Below are 19,778 nucleotides of genomic sequence, written 5' to 3'. Positions count from 1 at the left end.
GCTTTTCCAATGCGTTATTTCTTTCGCCATCTTCCATCTTCCAGCTTACCGATGACACTAAGAGGATGCACTTTCAGTTCTGGCTGTATGTGAACTAGATCTCCCAGCTAAAGCCGACCCGCAATCCGCAAGAGCAAAAACAAAAAACAAAAAAAAACAAAATCCCCTCCGAAAGTGTGTTACAGTTCGGTTTGGATCCCTCCCTTCCCCGGCATTGCCTCTCCCACTCGATCGCCCTTTTCGAAAGTGGCACCAGACACTCGGATCCGAGCAAAAGCAGGTCACATTCAAATTTTACGACACACTCAAGCCGAACGTCCGTCCGGCGCCCGGAATGGTGTTTCAGCTAGTGGATCCGTAGCATCGAAAAGCATCGTTCCATAGAGAGCATGCGCGCATGGAAGTGAGCTGCTCAAAAAAAAACCCAAACCACACGCGCTACTCCCCGCCATTTTCCCATTCAACACAGCCCACAAAGTCAGCCGGTAGAGTGCATACAGTGTTTTTTTTTTCATTTGCTTTAATTTTTCGGTTCCCATCTTGAACGAACAAACCGCAACGCTGTTGGTCGCGCCAACCTGCCGCTCACGAACGATCACCACGGATTCAAATGCACGGTCGGTGCTTGCGAAATTGGTGACCGTGGTGCAGACGCGCGACGATCATTGCTTTAATTAATACCCTCCTAAGTGTTGCGCGTACTCAATAATTCACTCACCATTTAAATGTGCTCCGACGGTGCCACTGCTGCTGCTGCTGCTGCTGCTTTGTTGCTGTGCCGCATCGAGCTGCGTGGAAAGCTCCGGCTCCGGGATGGCCGTCGGTGTCGGTTTGGGGGATTTTCCACCGCCATAGCTTTTCGCCGTCACCTCCGGCGGGGGGACGGAGGAGGAGGAGGAGAAGGGGGAGGAACTGACGAGATACGGCTCGTCGCGGGTGGTGGGTGTCGCACCGACGGGACCACCCGTCCTGCCGCACACGACCAGGAGCAGCAGCAGGACGAGTGGCCGCGCGGCCGGCCCGCGAGAGTCACCCATGGCGCCGTTCCAACGTTGCCGGTGCACCGTGGCTGTGTGGATGGTGCGGCACCTGCTCTCGCATCTATCACCGGTGGGTGGCAGAATGGTGCTAAAGTTGGGGCGGGGTTAGGGGGGGTTAAGGGGGTCTTATCACACGCACACCGGACACTTGCAATGGCAATCACTATTTTTATCACCTTTTCTTTTGATTTCGAGCTGATGATAGGGACACTGATTGATCTTTTTTTGGGATAAATCACACAGACACTCTCACGACATTCTTCCCGAATCGTCACTCACTGTGCAGCTGCTGTGAAGTTTTATGATGATTTCTTTTCAATGGCGAGTATACTTATTATCGATGCAGTATAGTCCAGTGGGTTTAAAGACACCTGGAAAGAAAGAAAAGCGTATAGGTCAGTTATATTCAAACATTATTCTTATAAGCTTTTGTTGTTTGATTATTTATCATTTAGTATCTTGCATGGGTTTGCTCTGACATATATAAGATACACTTAATTTATCTACAAAATTATCTTTAGCGCTATCAATGAGGACACGAGTGACGATTGGGGTTTGAGCTGGTTTATACTAATGTTAAAGTCAAAATATCTTTCTTATTTGTTAAAGCTTTACAGGAATTACAAGAATGAGCAGATCGTGAAAACGTAGACCTTAACAGCTCACCTAACCTGGGCGGTCGTTCAAGAGCATAAAACGTCAGTTTTTTTTTTCTCGCAGGGAGAGCTTGAAGTTCTCGTTGATTAACTTCGCGACAAAAGACCAAAAAATCATGCACCGTGGCAAGTAGGGGAAAGCGGGGCAAAATGGGCACCCTTTATTTAAGCATTATTTCGCTAGAAAGATACTTTCCAATGCTTAAAATGTATTCAGTGGAGTGTTCTATGAACACCATGTAAGTTTCATAACCCTTACATAACAAATAACCAAGAAAAATACAAAATAAGGTTTAGTAGCATATTGATGTAATTTTTGCCACTTCGAAAATAAGCTTAAACCAGTGTTACAGAGATGCATTCAAGTTTTACATGATATGTTTTTGTTAAGAAAGCAAGGCAATTGAATGTGTATTTTTACTAATATAACAAAAAATACAAAAAATGCTTCACGTGGGGAAAAATGGGCAGTTACGCTTGGGGCAAAATGGGCAGATGCTTTTGACATATGGCGCTCGGTGAGGCTATGGTGTTGTAATTGTCCCCAAAATAATGCAAACAGGCACAGCTTCAAAAGATGAGATTTTGTAAATATAAACGTGTAAAAACTGGTTTAATTTTGATAACATAGTTTTGAGGGGTTTCTTGAACAGCAAAATAAAAGATAGAACGAAAATACATTTCACGAAACGGTGCGCAAAAGCATAGACCGTTACCTAAGCGCAGTTGTTGTGGCCCATATTGCCCCAGTGTTTTGACGTTTCACAGTTTGTTTACATATGCCCATTTTGACCCAGGGCTATGCTCATTTTATTCCGCGTGTCAAAATAGCGTCTCGTAAAACATCAACTTTTGTTTTACACTGTTTTCATGTTTTTAAGTACATTTCATTCTATGTGACAATTTTAATCCATAGATAAAGGGTGGAGCCTTACAATAATGAAAGAAAAGTTGTGTTTTGTAGCATATTCAAAGGAATCTTCAATAAACTGCTTAACATGCTCATTTTGCCAAGCTTTCCCCTAATCTATCTTTTCAGATGGCGTCCATTGTAGTCGGTATATTGCTATTCTGAAGAATCGTTGTTTTGTATGCTTTCTATCCTGAAACTGTCCGCACGTCACAGTATGGGGAGAAAAGAACTGAATTACACTCTAGGAAGGATCGTGCTAATACAGAGTATAATATTATTAAATATTTATTTTTTTATTTAGATTCACATTATTTCGGCTTCGACCGTATTTTCAACACATTTAGTATCGACCGAACCATCAAATATATTGGATCTTTTATCTCAAGATTTGGCCTTATTACCAATCGTAACATCCAATCATAAATCCTAACATCCTAAGGTTTTTTTTCTAATTGGAGTATGAATATAAAGCATTTATGGATTGGAAACCCCAAATTCGTAAAAATATGTCCAATATGTATTGTATTTGAAAGAAAATTAGCAGTAAGTAAAGAAGGCCTGTCTATAATTTGTTGAATTCACTTTCTCTTAAACATGTAACATTCATGGTTAGGTTCTAGAAAAATCTGTAGTAAATGGAAATAAAAACCTAGATAAACTATTTTTCAAACATTTGGTACCAAAGAAAGAACAAAACTCTAAGAAATTCCAAGAAATACATACAATTGTAGCAAAAATCAGAAGACCACAGCTTCGAAAGAACATTCTACTCTTAACTAATGCTCGCCCTTTCATTCCATTTGTCCCCAAAACCCCTCTCGGAATTCCCATTGGCCCTAGCAACGCTTCCAAAAGTGGCTAATCAAACCGACATCGATACCAAAAAGGGCACACACACACACACACACTTCAGGGCACGCGATCAACACGAGACACTGTGCAAAAAAACCCTGCAATTCCTTCCACGGCAAAGAAGGTCGGCTTCGGCCAGTTCTTTGTGCGTGTGTGCAGCCTGTTCGAAAAAAAGGGGCCACCTCGGGTGATGTAAAACGCACGCCGCTCTAAACAAACGGGCATCTCGGTCATCAGTCAGTTGCGTTAGACACGGTCTAGCACGGTGCGTTACCTTTTCGTTGTTGCCCCGCTGCCTCCATGCCCGCAAAACGCATAAATATTTGCCAGCCTTGGTGTGATGGGGTGGTTTTTGTTTTGTTTTGGGTGGTAGATACGCACCTGCTCGCGTACGCACACATCCACATTCGTGCGGTGCATTGGGTCAGCACTAAACATACTCGCTGCATTGAGGTTGCGCAGGGCGCGGTAAAGGGTGGGGCAGCTGGTTAAATATGCCAACGGTTAGTTCTGCACTGTAAGCACTCACACAGCTGCATGGGACCGTGGCATAGCCGTTATGCAAGCGAGTGCATCGACGGGGCCGGCATACCGTGATTGCATTTGCGCGAGATCGCATTCAACCTCTAGTCGATGATAGTGAAGCAAAAATGCAACGATTAGTTTCACGCCACTCGGCCCGAGGACCGAGGCACTGCGCATTTTTACGGGGCGGCACACCGAACCAGAGGAATTTTGGCCAACGGGGTGGGGAAGTTGCTTTGTCGTCGGGGTTTCACTGCATTTTCAAGAAATTTCAATGCTGATAACGGAGCGTACAATGCAGTTTGTTATTTTGCTAGCTCAAAACATATCTACGTCACACACGCCATTCTTCTCACCGAAGAATAACGACAACGCTCGGAACAAACAATCTACCTCATGCTTTGGGTAAACATCCTTCACCACCCGTGCCGATCGAGCGCAGCTGGTGGGGCAGGTTGATAAATGTGCTAAAAGAATGCCGTTCTCTGTTGTGTGCGCCTAGATGACTTCAACAGATCAACCACACCCAAGCGTCGCCCGTTAAATGACGGTTCTGTCTCGCCATTTTCCACCCCTTGCCAGCGTGTGCCTATTTAGTGGGCCTAATTTATTCACAATAATTCCCGACACTCTGTCGAGCGAGGAGTAAGCTGAGAAAACCAACCAAAACAACAACAACAGCGTGCCATTGTGTCGTAACCACTTTCACGAAAACGGAGGTACCCGTGTGGACCTGTGGCTTACTGAAAATTGCCCCCAAAACATACAGCCCGATCTATGGCTACAAGTTTATGATCGACTTCTAATGAGCTCCAGTTATGGTAACTGAGATCTTCCACAGTCGCTCCCACCCGACCGTTCCCTTGGCAGGCGGCATCGGAATGGGGTTTATGCCGTTTGGCGATGGTTTAGTTCAATATTTATAGCTTTGCTGCAGGCTAGAAGCGCTTTTGATAAAGCCAACCCACGGCTGATTGCATCATAACGGTATGGCGTTTCTTTCGAGGCATTTTTCAGGTTTGATGGAAAAAGGTGGACAGCGGAAAAGCAACAAAAATGTTTGTTTCTTTTTAACGAACTTCCGTCAGCAATTTCCGCCCTGTGGAGGGTTGAATTTTTGATGCTTTTGAAAAAATGGCAACAAAACAAAACTGTGTAACTGTGTTGGGTAGGTTTAAAAATGTTTTATAACCTTTACGCTTAACACTACCTTTCGGCATGTTACATCAAAAACGGCTGACAGTTGCAGGGGTGTTAAACATTTATGAACTGATTTCTGAAATTCTAATAATTGCATTGTTGAAGCCAACATATGGTAACATGTGTTCGCTTTATTTTATTACACCTTTTTTTGTAAGAAAATATTAACTCATTCCTCATCGAATAAAGATAGAGCCGAACCGACCAGCAAAGCCGAAGAGCAACAACAAAACGTCTCGCAAAACTTGCAATCTGTTGACTTATTGCCTTTTTTAATCAGAAGCACGACATTGTCTTTCATGACCGAGGCGATGAGTCAATATGCGTTGGCAGTTATGCAATGCAATGAGCCAAATTTCCGAACGATTTTACTGTTACGCGGGTCCTTTTTTATAGCGCTGTTTGCCAAAAAAACAAAAAAAAAACACGTTACGCGAAACGTTTGCTCAAAGGGTTCGTCGCTTGCTGCTACGCAAACAGTCTTTTGTGATGTGGCCAACCAGCGCTAGATGGATAATTTCCGCCTTTTCCACTGTTTTTAGCTAGCGGGCCGATGTCAACAGTGTGTGTGTGTGTGTTTGCGTGTGTGCATGTGCCTTAATGCAATTGCCTTTCAAGCGCAGCTGCTGCACCGATTTTCCGAACCATTTTTCTTTTTAGCCCGCCCGTGAAACGATGCCACTTTCTCCTTGCGGACCGTGGAGGAGAAATTCGTACTCTGTACTGCCGCGGTGGCATACAGGGCAGGAGTAAGAGGAAAGGGGCATTTTTCCGTTTTCGGCTCTATTTCCCCGTTTCCGCTGCGTGAAAATCGAGCACCGGTACCAGTGGCAGATGGCAGTGAGCCGTGAGCACACCCGAAAGCCATGCCGCCGCACGTGCTGGTACATTAACCGTCAACGGCTTTGATCTGAATCGATGTGATGATTAAGTTGTTTTTTTTATGTTAAATGTAAACGCGATGGAAACGATAGCAAAGTCGCTTGTAGCTCGATCGGAAGTTGTGAGTGCGAAAATCGATCGTCTGTGCTTTGTTTCAAATTGAGTGAATTTAGGTTGAGAAACAGTGAAAAGAACGGCTGCAAAAATGCAATTAAAATGTAAGCAATTTGGTTAGAGATGACGTGTTTAGCAGCATCTTGATGAACACACAAAAACATTACTTTTTGATCGAAATAAGATTTTTCTTGAAGAAGTAGCCACGTTAGGGTAAACAAATACCACAAGAATGTCTCTAAAATACTGCTTGAAGTTTTTGGACATTCATTCCTATACCCAGCAATTGAATGAAGCATTTCTCATTATGCTCGATGGCATTATTTTTTCATCCCACCACGCACATTATATCGCTCTCCCATCAAGCTATGGAAAGCAATACCCTATCGCATACCACACTAACACTGCGCACTAATAATCTCACCTCACTGTCATCACGATCGTATTTGCTTTGAGGTGGAAGAAAAAAATCAATTACCCTTAAAAAAAAATCGCCCCGAGAGGATCGCTCGACAGTGCGTCAACAGGACCGTCCTTCGGCGGTGTGGCAATGTTGCCTTCGAACCAATCAATGCCGTCCTCAGCCATTGCGTACGACGATCCATCCACACCGGCATCCTTTCAGCACACGAGCGGTGGTGAAAGATGCCTCAACGATCTGCCGCTGCCTGGTGATCTTGTTTTCGTGCATCGAGCACTCAGCGATGCCTTTAATCGGTCGGCCCTTCACTTCCTCGCGGTGCCCCGAGTGGCCCTTTACCTTACCCCAAAAGTGAGTCGGGGTGAGTGAGGGGTGAACAAAAACGAATACAAAAAAAAATGTGGAAAGAAAGAAGCACACGCACTGCACACTTGCAGAGCGTATAATTCACTTTAATGGTTCTTCGGACGTGTTCTCAGCGCAACACACCACCAGCTACCACCAGAAGCTACCACACGGTCGAGTCCGCGTTTTGGTGCGCACGATGAGAGACCTTCTCGAAATAAGAGCAATAATTTGCTGCGGGCCACTGTGCGAATGTGGCGGCGATGTGGCAAGCGTGCTTCTAAACAACGAAACCTTCTACCGTCGGTCAGTCGAGGGAATAGGTCGAATGCTTTTGCGCAATCGACTCACACGCCGCGGATCATCTGCTTTTGCCGGTGCGACCGATCGATCGACCGAACGACTTATTTATGGTGCCTTCGACTCGGTGCAGCAATGTACGCGTGTGTTTGAGCGTTCACTTTGCTCATGGTTGCAGAAAGGGGATGAAGATTTATAGGCTAGAATAGACGTTTTAATCAATTAGCCGTCGGAGGGAGCGACAAGAAGCTGGCTTAAGGTGTGCAGATCGATATCTGGCAGGGTGTTGAGTGAATGAAAATGAAACAGGATCTTGGGCCGCTGCTTGATGATGATGATAGTAGGCAATAAATCGGAAAGAAAATCTACATTTTACTGACAACATTGGGCTTGCAAAAAAAAAAAATAACTTCTTTATTACATGGCTCAAAACCAGGATTCTAACCAAAACTGATAAACTGCTGTTAATGAACAGATAATTTTATTCATCTTTTAACGCAAGGAAAGAACAAACCTATATTTAGGAGTCATTGTATTCTAGCCCGCTCTTTGCAACCTTCTAAATTGTAATGAATCTACTCAATCGTTGACTTTTTACGATCGGTTTGGCTTAAAAGTTTATAACTTAAGCCAGAGATGTCAAACCCGGTGGCCTGCGAGGTCTTTTGGTTTGGCCCGCGACCGCTTGAGCTAAAAATTATTTGTAGAAGTATTGCTGCTTCTATATTACATGTCAGTCAATTCCAGAATGCTGAAATATGAGGAGATTTTAAACTTCCCAGATTTCTCTATGTCAGATCATGCATCATCATGAAATCTTGTCGGTTTTTTCCTACTTTCTCTCTATGCATGTATGCATAAAAAAGATAAGAATTGCAAAAACTGTTCAATTCAACGACATAATAATCAAACATGGTTATTTTGATTAAACTGAGCTTTCAATTTCGCACAGTTTTAGAAAAATGGTTAAAAAAAATCAATGAAAATCATGTTATACCCTTTCCGATGATTATATTTGCTAGCAACACATATTTGATGAACAATTCTTAAAATAAACAACTTATGGTTTAGTTTCAACCTCATACAAAATCGTGAATGTCTTACTCATATGTATGTAGTTTAGGAACATTACTTTTTTATTGTTAAGCCATCCTTCAAGACACTTGGCGACCAATTAAGTAATTTATATAAGAAAAAGACTTGTTACTTTTGGTAGAATGTTACAAACGATCTCCAACAGGCTTCCATCAGGCATCCTACCACGAGCAATGTGATTAGATAAACTATTGGTGGGCATAGGACACTGAATTTAGTCGCCATAATCAATGCAGATTTGTATGGAGATTGGCTAAAAGGGAATAATGGGTACTAGGGACTTTTATAACACCTTCCACTCCTCTGTAAAATGAAAATCTGAAGTAGACTGAACTACCTGTTGTAATTTATAGACTTTAGGCAGCATCAAACGTAAGAATTCACTGCTTTAATTCCAGCTCAAAAATATTGATAGTCAAAATGACACCAATACCAACTTTTCTTCACAAAATTTACAGCTCTGTATTGGAACTAACGCGTTGGTCATGGCCAGTTTTTGCACATTATTTTTAGGTACTGAATCTTGTCAGTTGCCATAAAACTTGGGAATATTAGAGGCCTATGAAACATTTCGAATTAATCTTTTAGCTATTTTTTTTTCAAAGAGTCAACTTTTGTATCGTAATTATCGTCTTGAAATGAAAAGAGCGACTAACGATCTGATTTTGTACCATATAATATAATCCTTTGTAATATCATGTAAAAACTAGGCTGCGGCTCGTGCTATTATTTTCAGTTGCATTTTGGTCCGCGAGTTTGCCAGCGCTGACTTTTTATCTTTTTATTTCGAAGAGCAATTTTGATTGTAAATGGAGGGAAGTTTTTAAATATTACACATGCTTTATAGATCAGTTTGAATATTAGCATCGCAACACTTTCTTCAATTGTATTACTAAAAAATATCAATCCGATAATAGAAAACCATTGTGTTAAGTATAAAAGAGAATAATATAAATAAATAGAACAATGCAATATTGGCTGAGGTTTCTGTTCTGCTAATTTATATATCTATTTCATTCATATGCAATACACCCTAAAATTCCTTATAATGCAACCATTCAGTAAACAGTAACATCAAACCGTAAAACCCTATGTAAACATTCCCGTAGCTTTTTCATTCAATTTAACCTCCACATATCTGTTTGCTGCATGCACCGGATCCGTTGTTACACGTGCAATGTCCATTTGTACGTACAAAATGTCATTCAACCCGCCCGCGTTTCGTGCGTTCGTTTCATTTTGTTTTCCCATCTGTATGGTTTCGATTTTGTGCTCCAAATACCCGCCCGACACAGACGGGAGCTGGAGCTATTCGCTCTAGACACGGTGGCGTCTGGGGGTTGCATTTCGGTTTGCCCCCTTACATTGCTCATGCGTATCCTCATGCGTCCAGTGGCTCAGGGGGGGGCTCAGTATGCGTGAGTAAGGTTAATTCAACCCATTTGTAGGTGTTTGGTGTCACTTGGGATCGAAGGGGGTTTTGGATCACATCAATTGCCCAATTTTGTGCTACTGAACATAGAAAATTAAGGGTAATTGCTATAACGCAATGACCTGACATTGGACAAACTGTTGCGAATTTTAATAAAATGCAATAGATAATGATTTTGTAATTCAAAAACATTGTAATATTAAACGTTTAAAATTTAATTTAAACGAAATTAAAAATGTTTTTTTTTAAGATAAGTCCGTGATGCCTACACTGCACATGAAACCCCAGCGGGCAAGCTTCTTAATTGTACAGCCACCACCCAAGTCACGTAAAGCGGACGCTTCCAAGGGGCGTGAGAGCCAAAATGGTCATAATTCAAACACACACCAACCCCCAAACCCCCTTCCACAAAAGGCTCGCGTGCGCAACCCAGGCCAGCCAGGCACGCGTGAAAGCAAACCGTTCTGTTGCACCTCCCGTCCGTTATCCTTCATCGTCACGTACAGCAAAAGCACTGCCACTGCACTGCCCCGCCGTACACTCGCTGTTGGGGCTTCCCGTTCGCGCAATCGCAATGTGCAATATGATTCCCTGCGCGGTTCGATAAAAAAAAACATTAGCCCACCCCATCATCAGCGTACGTCCGGGTGGGTGGGTTTGCGCTCCAAAAAGAGAGAAAGAAAAAAACCCACCACCAGCTCACGCACACACTTGTTCTCGTGCAATTCTGTTTTTTTGTTTTGTTTTGCGCAAAGGGCTGTAAAAAAAGAGACCGCGGTTCCGCAACCTCGCATTGCGTTCAGTTCGCGCAGTGTCGATTGTCACGTTTAACGACGTAATTGTTGCGCCCGTTGACGACCTGATAACTTCGTTGATTGCGCTCGGATGCGCATTGCGATTTTGCGCTAGAACTGTGAGCGGAGGGGGGGTTTAGTTTTTCACCACGTCTAGCCCCATTTCTATCCGCTCCCTCCGTCTACTGGTGGCGATGGTTTAGATGCTACACGATGAGATTTATACCCGTTTGCCAGTGCTGCAGTGTTGGTACAGGTTCATTTTATATGCTGCACTCTTTGCCGATGATGACAAAACGATGCCAATAAAATCGCAGCCTTAAAGTGCAACGAATGCAACCGGTACTGCAATGTGCAAGGCTGCGTGAGGTTTCGTTGCGGGAAGTGGATGGAGCTTCCAATGAAAAGATTAAAATATAAAACAGTAGTTTAATAGTTAAGCGCCTTACTGCTTCATTTTCATGGCCTTTTAAATATTATTGTCAACTTTAAACCTTTTTTTAGTTTTATTTGGTACTGTTCACCTTAAAATAAAACAAAATAACGTTATTTCCATTCATTCAATTTGATTGTTATAGAGTTATCGATTGATTGTCTCTGATCACATTATCTGGTAATATTTACGGCCATAAGCAAGATATTCTAATGAAAAATTTCAACGTAAGCTTGTAGTTTTCTCAATCAAATGAATCCATTAAACATCAAATTTTGATAAAATTAAAAATTTTGAATATTTAAAGTAAGTAAGTTTATGTAAAATCATGACAAAGTTTTCATGCCATGTTTCAAATAACCATAAGGAACCCCCTCTCGCCAGTTTTTAAAGCTCGAAAGTGTAAAAAAATACTTCAAACGCGTAGACGCATTAAACCTCTTCTGCATATACTTAGAACATAGTACCTTACGGATACTGTAAAGTGGCGCAAAATTAACACAACGCCAACAATCTCAGCCTCTTAAAAATCCCCCCCCCCCCTTCCAACCCAGTAACAATTGCCATTAACATCCATAAACAAACGTTACCACAAGCACAGGCGGAAGATAAAAACCCCGTCAAACAAAATGGCCCCGTCCATGGACAGGCAACGCTCGTAAAGCCACGCTTCTTCCCCGGGTCAGCAAAACCCTCCCCCAAGAAAGGGTCATTCCGTACGCTCCCAGACACGCTGACAAACACTGCTGAACAAGTGCGAAATGCACTTCACCGTTTGCATTGTGTAGAACACATGCAGCTCAACGTCATTCGGAGTTGTTTGTTCCTCTCGGAAGTAAAGCTGAACTGCTGACCTTCGTCAAACCACCGTCAACCCTGGTGCGATACACGCTTTGTCACATGCGCATATGCGTTCTGTTTGATTGTTTCGCATTTTAATCGCTCCACAGCCTCTCTCTCCCCCTGGAACGTAATCTTAGTTTTTGCCGGGCGGTCTTAGAACGGTTTTGTCGGAGAATGCTACACAGAACAAAAGACACACGTGGGCACAATTTATGTGCACATTTTTGATGGATGAAGCTGTACAGGGGGAGGGTTTGGGGTACATTCTCTTGCAACGTACCCATTGGGAGCCCCGGATAAGAGATGCGTGTGCTGCCAGCTTTTCCAATTCGCCTCTCAATGAAACCCTTTTTGTGGGCCATTATTTGGCTGTGAAGGTAAGAAGGCGATACACCGATGCCGGCCTGGCCGACCGAACACAAACCGATTGACCATTGTATTCCGAGCTGCTCACTGATGTAGAAATACAGCTACATGGAAGGACGCAGCAACCCTTCAAACGTATTGCATTGTCGGCCGATTGTGGGGTGGAGAAGGTTCGTCGCTTTGGCCGGCGTTGCAGTTACCGGGAGGGTTCGTTTGAAGCGGTGCCCATCTGAAAAGCTGAAAAGCGGCTCCCCCTCTCTCTCTGTCTCTCTGGTGCCTCGGGTGGAGGATGCAGTGAAGGAAAACTTACCTCAGCCCCTCCCCCCCTTCCCCACATACCCCTTCTTGCCAGCAAGCCAGCTTAAGTAGCTGAGGTGTCTTTTTCATGAGTGTGTTTGGCGCAATTTTATGCGCTTAGAATTCGAGGGCCAAACCGTGGGTGATGTTTTAATCATGAGACTGTTGAAGAAGCGGCAGCATCAAGATTTAAGCCGAAGGCGGAGAGGGTTTTCCTCTCGCCGCAACTGCTGCTTGGTGTGGTGTTGTTCGATTGTGTGCTTACTGATTTATGAATTCTGCACTGCCTATGGTGGACTATGTAACAATCCGTAACGCAACCGAAGGCCACATCGGACGGAACGCACACCAAAAGCGCCCTGCCGCACGTAGTGTTTAGCTTGTTGGGTCGGTGCGTTAATTGTGGCGCCTTGCTTTTAGAAGGAGGCGGAGGCGACTTGGTATGGTTTAATTTTTCCATTTTGGGCGCCACATTTTCAGGGACACGGGCGAAGGGTTTTTTTCCGTGGGGGAGGAATCACCGTGAAGGTGATAAAGATAAGTACGAGAGCGCGATGAATTAATCGCTCAGTTTAGCGTTTCAAAGTTACGTCTTCACGGTGGAACGGATGAATTTAATCTCCACTTCCGAAGCGCAACCGAAATGTGTGTGGGGGAGAACGAAGGCGCTGAAAGAGAGTGTGGCCACCAATCGTAAGATTAATTCTAAACGTCATTCGTAGGGTGAAGTAAAAGAAATTCTCCGCAATCATTACCAACCAGGCTTAGCTATGTGAAGAAATATGTTACGGGAATTTTAATTTGAGCTCGTTAAGCCCCACCCAGTCACGGTAATAGATCAGCACGACAACGACGGGTATGTGTTGAAACCGGGTTCGCACTGACAATCAACGAAGTGATAAATTTAATGTTCCGACAAAGCCACGTTTAGCTCGCGCTCGGGATAGTTTTGATGAAATTTTGAAATTTCGTACTTTTTTCGGCAAAGGTGTCCATGTGTGAAGCATGTGTTGGCTGAGAAAGTTATGAATATTAAACGGCTGCTTGGGAATTGCAGATAAGCTTATGGAGTGCCCCATTCTAACCGTAAGTGGATCTGATTTATTAGGCTGTTAATTTTTTGGGTCTTATTTTTTTAGAATAGTTCAGAATAAGCAATGATTAAGCCATTCGTATTGAGAGTTTTTTCAAGGGAGCAAGCAAGACACAGGCATTTAGAGTTAATTAAAGCAAAAATAAGATGTTTTACCACTATATTCAAACAGCTCAATTCTAACGGATAGCTGTCAAAAGCTTAGAAAGGTTAACTGTCTAAAATAGTGAGATACACGAATCCTGTTTACCTAGAACTGTCATAACAGAGGACATTAAACATGAGGATCAATGTGTGTTCTTCCCTAAAGATGCCCTCTTCTTTGGATGTTCTGCTTCACTATGGACAAAAGTGAGAAAATGTCCTCTGAAAGCCAAGGTATTTTAGCGAGAATTAACCATGCTCAAGCTGAAGATACTCGTAGGAAGTGGTTTTCTGGATTTAAAAAGTGATAATTTGGATTTTGTTTCGTAACTGGTCCAGGGAAAATGAAATTTTGAGGAAGAACAAATAGAGAACCCTCCGAAACTCAATCCAAGAGGAACGAGAATTGCAGTTTGCTTTAATGAGCAACGGTTGCTTGAATTTATTTAATGAGTATCCTGTTCAGTTATGCGTACAATTTGGCAAACTGTTCGAAAAACATCCAAAGAAAACACCATTTTCTATCGTTTTGTCAATCGCTACGATCGTTCCCGAATTCAACACATTTCAAATTCATAAAGTCACAAGAAGTCTTAACTGAAAATGATATATTTGGTAAATAAATATAACGTTACAGACAAAGCAGGATTGAGGTGAGACTTCCAAGTGAAACCACACCATATTTGGTCCAACATATTTAATATCTTCCAGCATTCCGTTTGAACCATTTGCCCTATCGATCGGTAAAATGTATGCCCTCCAATCCCATGTAACCAATCGAGAGCCCCATGTGTGTTCCTTTACCCCGAGGCGAACGCTATACGACGTGTTGAGTCGGTTTCGTTAATTATTACTTTCCAACACCAATCATTAGCTAGAAATCAAAAACAGAGCACTATTAAATAATTACGAGATCGCGATATTACCACCTCTCGTCTAGATCGTTCTGCATCTAGACTGCTCCGAAGAAAAGCGACAGGTCCACGGCCGCGACAGTCAACCACCCAGCCCCGAAGGCGAATTCCATCCAACAGTGACCTCGGTCCGGCCAGATTCCACGAAACATTCCATAAGCATGGAGTGTAGCCACAGACCAGGCGGCTTTGCCGATGCAAACTGCATGCAAGCCAACAGGACAGCTGCATCTATGGGGTGCTTAAAAGCACCTCACAAAAAAGCAGAAAACAATCGAACTGTTGTGATCGTGAGGCGTTGGGCGGTACGGCAGGCCATTTTTTGTTTCGACCGTATTTTATCGCTTAAAAACTGTTAACACACACACACACGCCGAAGTTATCGCAATCGAACGCGATCTCACGTGTCTAGAATGTGGTTTTGCGTTACCATTCCACGTGCGGCGTTGTATCCGGGCATGGGGAAGTGAGCAAAAAAAAAAAGAAGGAAAACACCCCCATATGATGAATGGCTTCTTTTGACGTTTGTAGAACACGGTTTGCGGTTTGCGTTCCGTTCGTGTGTAATTGATCTAGTTTTTTTCCTTCCTTTGCTGCTGCTGCTGCTGCTGTTGCGGGTGCAGGCTAGGCGGGAAGAGTTAATTAAACGTTAACAAAAACGGGAAAAAAGCCCTGTGCGCGAAGGGTGTAGGCAAACGGCTTAATTTATGGCTTTTAATAATGGTACGTAAAAGCTTTCTTAAGATAAGCAAGGCATTGTTTGAAATCTTAAATGACAGATTAACCATTACGAAACGCGATGCATTAGTGGAAGCACGAGCACGAGACACAAATTCTGCCTTCATTTTATCTAAATGCTACTAACATCTGTTAGATATTCAGGTGGGACCTAATTGCTTAATTGTTTTATTTTCTTTAACATAATTAACTATACAAACTATGCTAAAATAAAATAGTTTAGCACATTTGATAGAAGATCCTGTAGCGTATGCTGCATCGATTGTTGTGTCTATTTATACTTAGTTACTTTCAAAGAAAACAGAAGCTTAGAACCTTAACCTCATCTACTAAGCCTTTCGTTTGAAGCTATTTAATTAAACAATAATTCCCTCTGCTCTTACAAACTAACGAGTTTAAACGAGTGTTAGTGTGTATATAGAGTATATCCTTATTAAAGTATTTTTTTATCGCTTTTTTAAATAATAGAAAAAATCTTTTGATATTTCAATGTGTTTGATTTTTTTTTTGGAATTTATAGATTCTAAGTCAGAATTAGAGAAGTCTGGGGGTGTTTAAAATCCAATAATATATTTTAGTGAAGCAAACTGATCGATAAAATTTCATTGTATTCTTAGTTTCGTCCAAGCTTATGTATTTTTCTATTCATCACTTTATTTTTAGTTTTCTCCATTGGGTTTTTTTAAGGATGTGGTGTTAAGCTAAGGAACGAGAATGTTATCAAAATAGATAACGCAGTGTTAGTCCAATGCAAGTCCTTTTTTCAGTTAGAGTTACATTACGACTTATGATATGTTCTACAGCCATTGGAGATTGTTAAATATTAATATTTTGTACATTATTCTGCCTAATAGAATAACTTACTAATGTGCAGCCATGCTTCAAATGTTGTAGTTGTCTCCCAAGTGAAACAAGTGTTTCCTTTTATAGTAAATTAAATTAATTCGTTTTTCGAAAAACCAAACCTCTCATTATGCCTTCAAAAAAATGACCTCACCCTTGGAAAAGCTCCCAAAACTAACAAAAGAAAAACTACCTACCAGCATCAAAACAGCTTCAAACCTTCAACAAGCAGCTACAACCGTTCCGAAACTTTCCATTAAGCTTCTGTGCAGTCGGTGGGTGCAACAGCAACGGCCGCCGTATGGTTACGGTTATGATTACGGATACGTAGTGTGGGTTGTTGTTTTTTTTGTTGTACCACCAGCGTACCGGCGGGAAGATTAGATTTTCACTTCTTTCGATCGCTATCACACTGGCGTCTGGCGTGGATCGTGGAAGCGTTTTCCAGACACACACACACACTCACAAAAAGATCACTCTCACTTGCTTCGTGCTATTGGTACACGAAATTATTTGTTATCAAAATCAAACGGCTAAATGTATCTTCAATCACCACTTGCAAGCACCATTCAACACTCTGGACAGCGTCGCGTTCTTCCTAAGCACAGTAAATCACTAAGGACGGAAAACAAGGTGAATAAAAAGCTCATTATTTGAAACTCACTATAACAGCAAACACACTTCAACAGCAAACACACCCTACAATCATCAAAACAAGATGCATAATTCACCGCACAATTAAAACACTCCCCCACACTGCCCAGAGAGGAACGGTATAGGAGGAAATTTTCACTCGAAATAATCATTACAATTTCCCTTCAAACGACGTGCCTCTCGGCGCAGATTTGGCTGGCGCGATGGGCGATCGCAAGATGCGAGATGAAAACTACCAGATAAGGGTTGTTAATTTTCACTTTCACTCGCTGTGCCTTGCAACCAGTCGGCTCTTTGTCACTTAACGCGCAGTGCCCATACACACACGGGGGAAGGAATGCTCAACGCACAAAAGCTCATCATAAAGATCATCTCATTTGTTTGAAGCAATTTGGCGCTTCGTTCCACGTTTAGAGCAATGTGTTTCACAATCTACGTATCACTAATCACGTACCGCTGGTGTAAGGAGTGGCCGGGCAAACCGAAATCCTAACCCGGTGTCGGACAATGTATTCGCAATCGCTCCCAAACTGTTGGCCGGCTTGTGTAGTCCGCTGTTGGTGTTGTTTTGTGTTTGATAACGCTCGAATGAAAATCACCTTTGAAAAAAAACATTCCACAACCTCAACCTGGTTGCTCATCACGGAATCACTGAGTTGAGGCGGTCACCCGGCGGCGCAAAATTTTAAAAGAAGACACGGTCCGAAACCCAAACCCACCAAACTATATCAAAAACGCAAAAAGAAATCATTTTTAGTTTGCCTTTTTTTTTCGATGATGCACACACCATCACATCTTTCTTTGGCCCCCGTCGGCTGCTTCAACCAAGCGGAGCCAAGACACCGAAACCTGTTTGGCGCGAAGAAACAGCACCACAAAACGAAACGTTACCAAAACACAAAAAGCGCTGCGTTACGCGATCCTCACCACCGGAAGAGGCGACCTCTGGCAGTGGCAAGTGTGACGGGGTGACGGTGGCGCATTGACCATCAACGCAGCGCCGAAAGATGACCACCACGGCCGTGGACAATCTGCCAGCCGCCAGCCTATCTGCTTGATGCGATCCAATGATGAGCCAACACACGATGGTCACACGCGAAGAAACACGCCTTCGCGGGTTGGGCACTGCCAAGCGGACGGACGGTGGTGGACACGCTGCCAAACATGGTGTAATGTCACCTTTTCCTTTCGATGAGGAGCTGCCTGGGAGCATGTGCTGTGACTGTACAAACCAGAGGATTGATCACCAATCATCACTGAACACGGCACACTTTGAAATTGTTGGGTAAAATGCTTAACGAAATAAAACTACCAATCTCACTTAAGATCAGTTAAAGCAGATCGAATGATATTTTTGTAAAATTAATAGCACACTACTGCTACCCGCCACTCTTCACTCAAGTCACATTTTGTACATCTTATCACCAAAACACAACTCCAAATGCACACACACACACACATACAAATTTAACAGCTTTCTTGGAATTTTAGTAGCGAAAAAAAACCTCAACACACTGGGTTATTCCCACAGCGGAACCCCGCTCGACCTTAGTGTACATAGCTGGGAGGACACCGAACAGTCGCCCAAGTTTGTTTGTTGTTTGCGTTTACGTGAAGTTTCCACCGCGCGATCGGTTGTTGTTGTTGTCGTTTGTTTTTTTTCCTTCGTCGTTCGTTTGCCTTGCGTATTTGAAACGTTGTTAGCCACGCTGCCACACCGATCGGCCGTGTGTGCTTGCGCTGACTTTCAAAACCCGAATGAAGCACGATCATCTGCGCGGGGCTGGTAAGCGACGAACCCACCGCGTGCTCGCGCACTCGCAAACTGAATCCGGTTTGAGATGCCGCTGGATGGATTGAGATGGCCTGTGTAAATATGAAACCGGTGTATTTTGGTGGAAAATTACAGAGCGTTAATGGTTGATGTAGTTTTCCAAAGTTGTTGTTACCGGTGTAGCTTGGCTAGAAACAATTATAAGCAATTTTAATGGAATTTGTGATTGATGAAAAAAGCTGCACAGTTGTTAAAAACAGAAAATTGCTACACAGCTTTAAGCAAAAACTAATTAAAGCAGTGTGTGATACTTATTTCCCACATATTTCATTGTATCAAAACATTGAGATCAGATCATCACACTGATACAAAATGAAAAATTAGACAATAGTATAAAAACGCTAACCCAAAATGTTACATGTTCAAATTACTGCTAAGTAGCGTGGTTTGCTTGAATGCCGAACAGCATTTCAGATTTGCTTGAAAGCAGCCGTATCTTACATTACAGGAGTGTCAAACCCTCGATATTTGAAACTTGGCTCAAAATCAATAATTTGAACAAATTGTACGAACCTTCTGCGATATTCCTTTCCTCCGCATGATTTTCGACGTGCGTCGAGCTGGACTGAGTTTGACAGTTCTTTGTGATGTGTTGAAAATGAAAAGAAAGTTCCTTGTTCTCAAATTCACCACAACATCATTTCTAACTCCTTGGAAACGATCAGTTCTTTAATGTACATGAACAATTATGTGGTATCTGTTTTAATTATTTTGTTTGTTTGTTTTTTTTTTCAAAAAATTTCCTAATTGGGCTGTCCTCTGTCACATTGCAGTAAATAAAAAAACGCTGGACTGCTCTAAAAATGAGTCGTATGCTTTAGTCCTTTTTAAAACCTATACTTACGCTTTGTCGCAATGCAAATAACAAAATTAGAATGCTTCTCTGAAGATAATTCGGTAGCCATAGAAACGATACGTTTTTGGAAATGTTTGCAGTTTTCGTTTATTCAATATCTTTAGCCCGGTTCGGAGATTTCCCAAATTTCCATTGAGAGGTCGTCTTTTATAAACCTGCGACATCGGCAATGCTTAAGCCAGAGCCTCCCACAT

General features: G+C 42.6%; 1 protein-coding gene across 8 annotated transcripts in view; it reads right to left on the bottom strand.

Moving 5' to 3' along the window:
- The window catches only part of LOC121592991 (mucin-5AC), an 81,433-nt gene extending 62,791 nt beyond the window's left edge, over positions 1–18,642 (bottom strand). Inside the window, exons 1-3 of one of the 8 annotated variants that reach the window (XM_041914996.1) lie at positions 18,442–18,642; positions 16,438–16,855; positions 719–1,411 (exon numbers count right to left, since the gene is read on the bottom strand). In XM_041914996.1, coding sequence (XP_041770930.1) covers positions 719–1,037 — 319 coding nt within the window. In that variant the 5' untranslated portion in view covers positions 1,038–1,411; positions 16,438–16,855; positions 18,442–18,642. The other 7 variants (XM_041914998.1, XM_041914995.1, XM_041914997.1 and 4 more) reach the window with 7 other exon arrangements.
- Positions 18,643–19,778: the final 1,136 nt, after the last annotated feature.

This window comes from Anopheles merus, chromosome 2L, assembly GCF_017562075.2.
Source record: "Anopheles merus strain MAF chromosome 2L, AmerM5.1, whole genome shotgun sequence".
NCBI classification, from domain to species: domain Eukaryota; kingdom Metazoa; phylum Arthropoda; class Insecta; order Diptera; family Culicidae; genus Anopheles; species Anopheles merus.
Note: the sequence above shows the minus strand (reverse complement) of the source record. Positions and strands in the feature narration are given on the sequence as shown.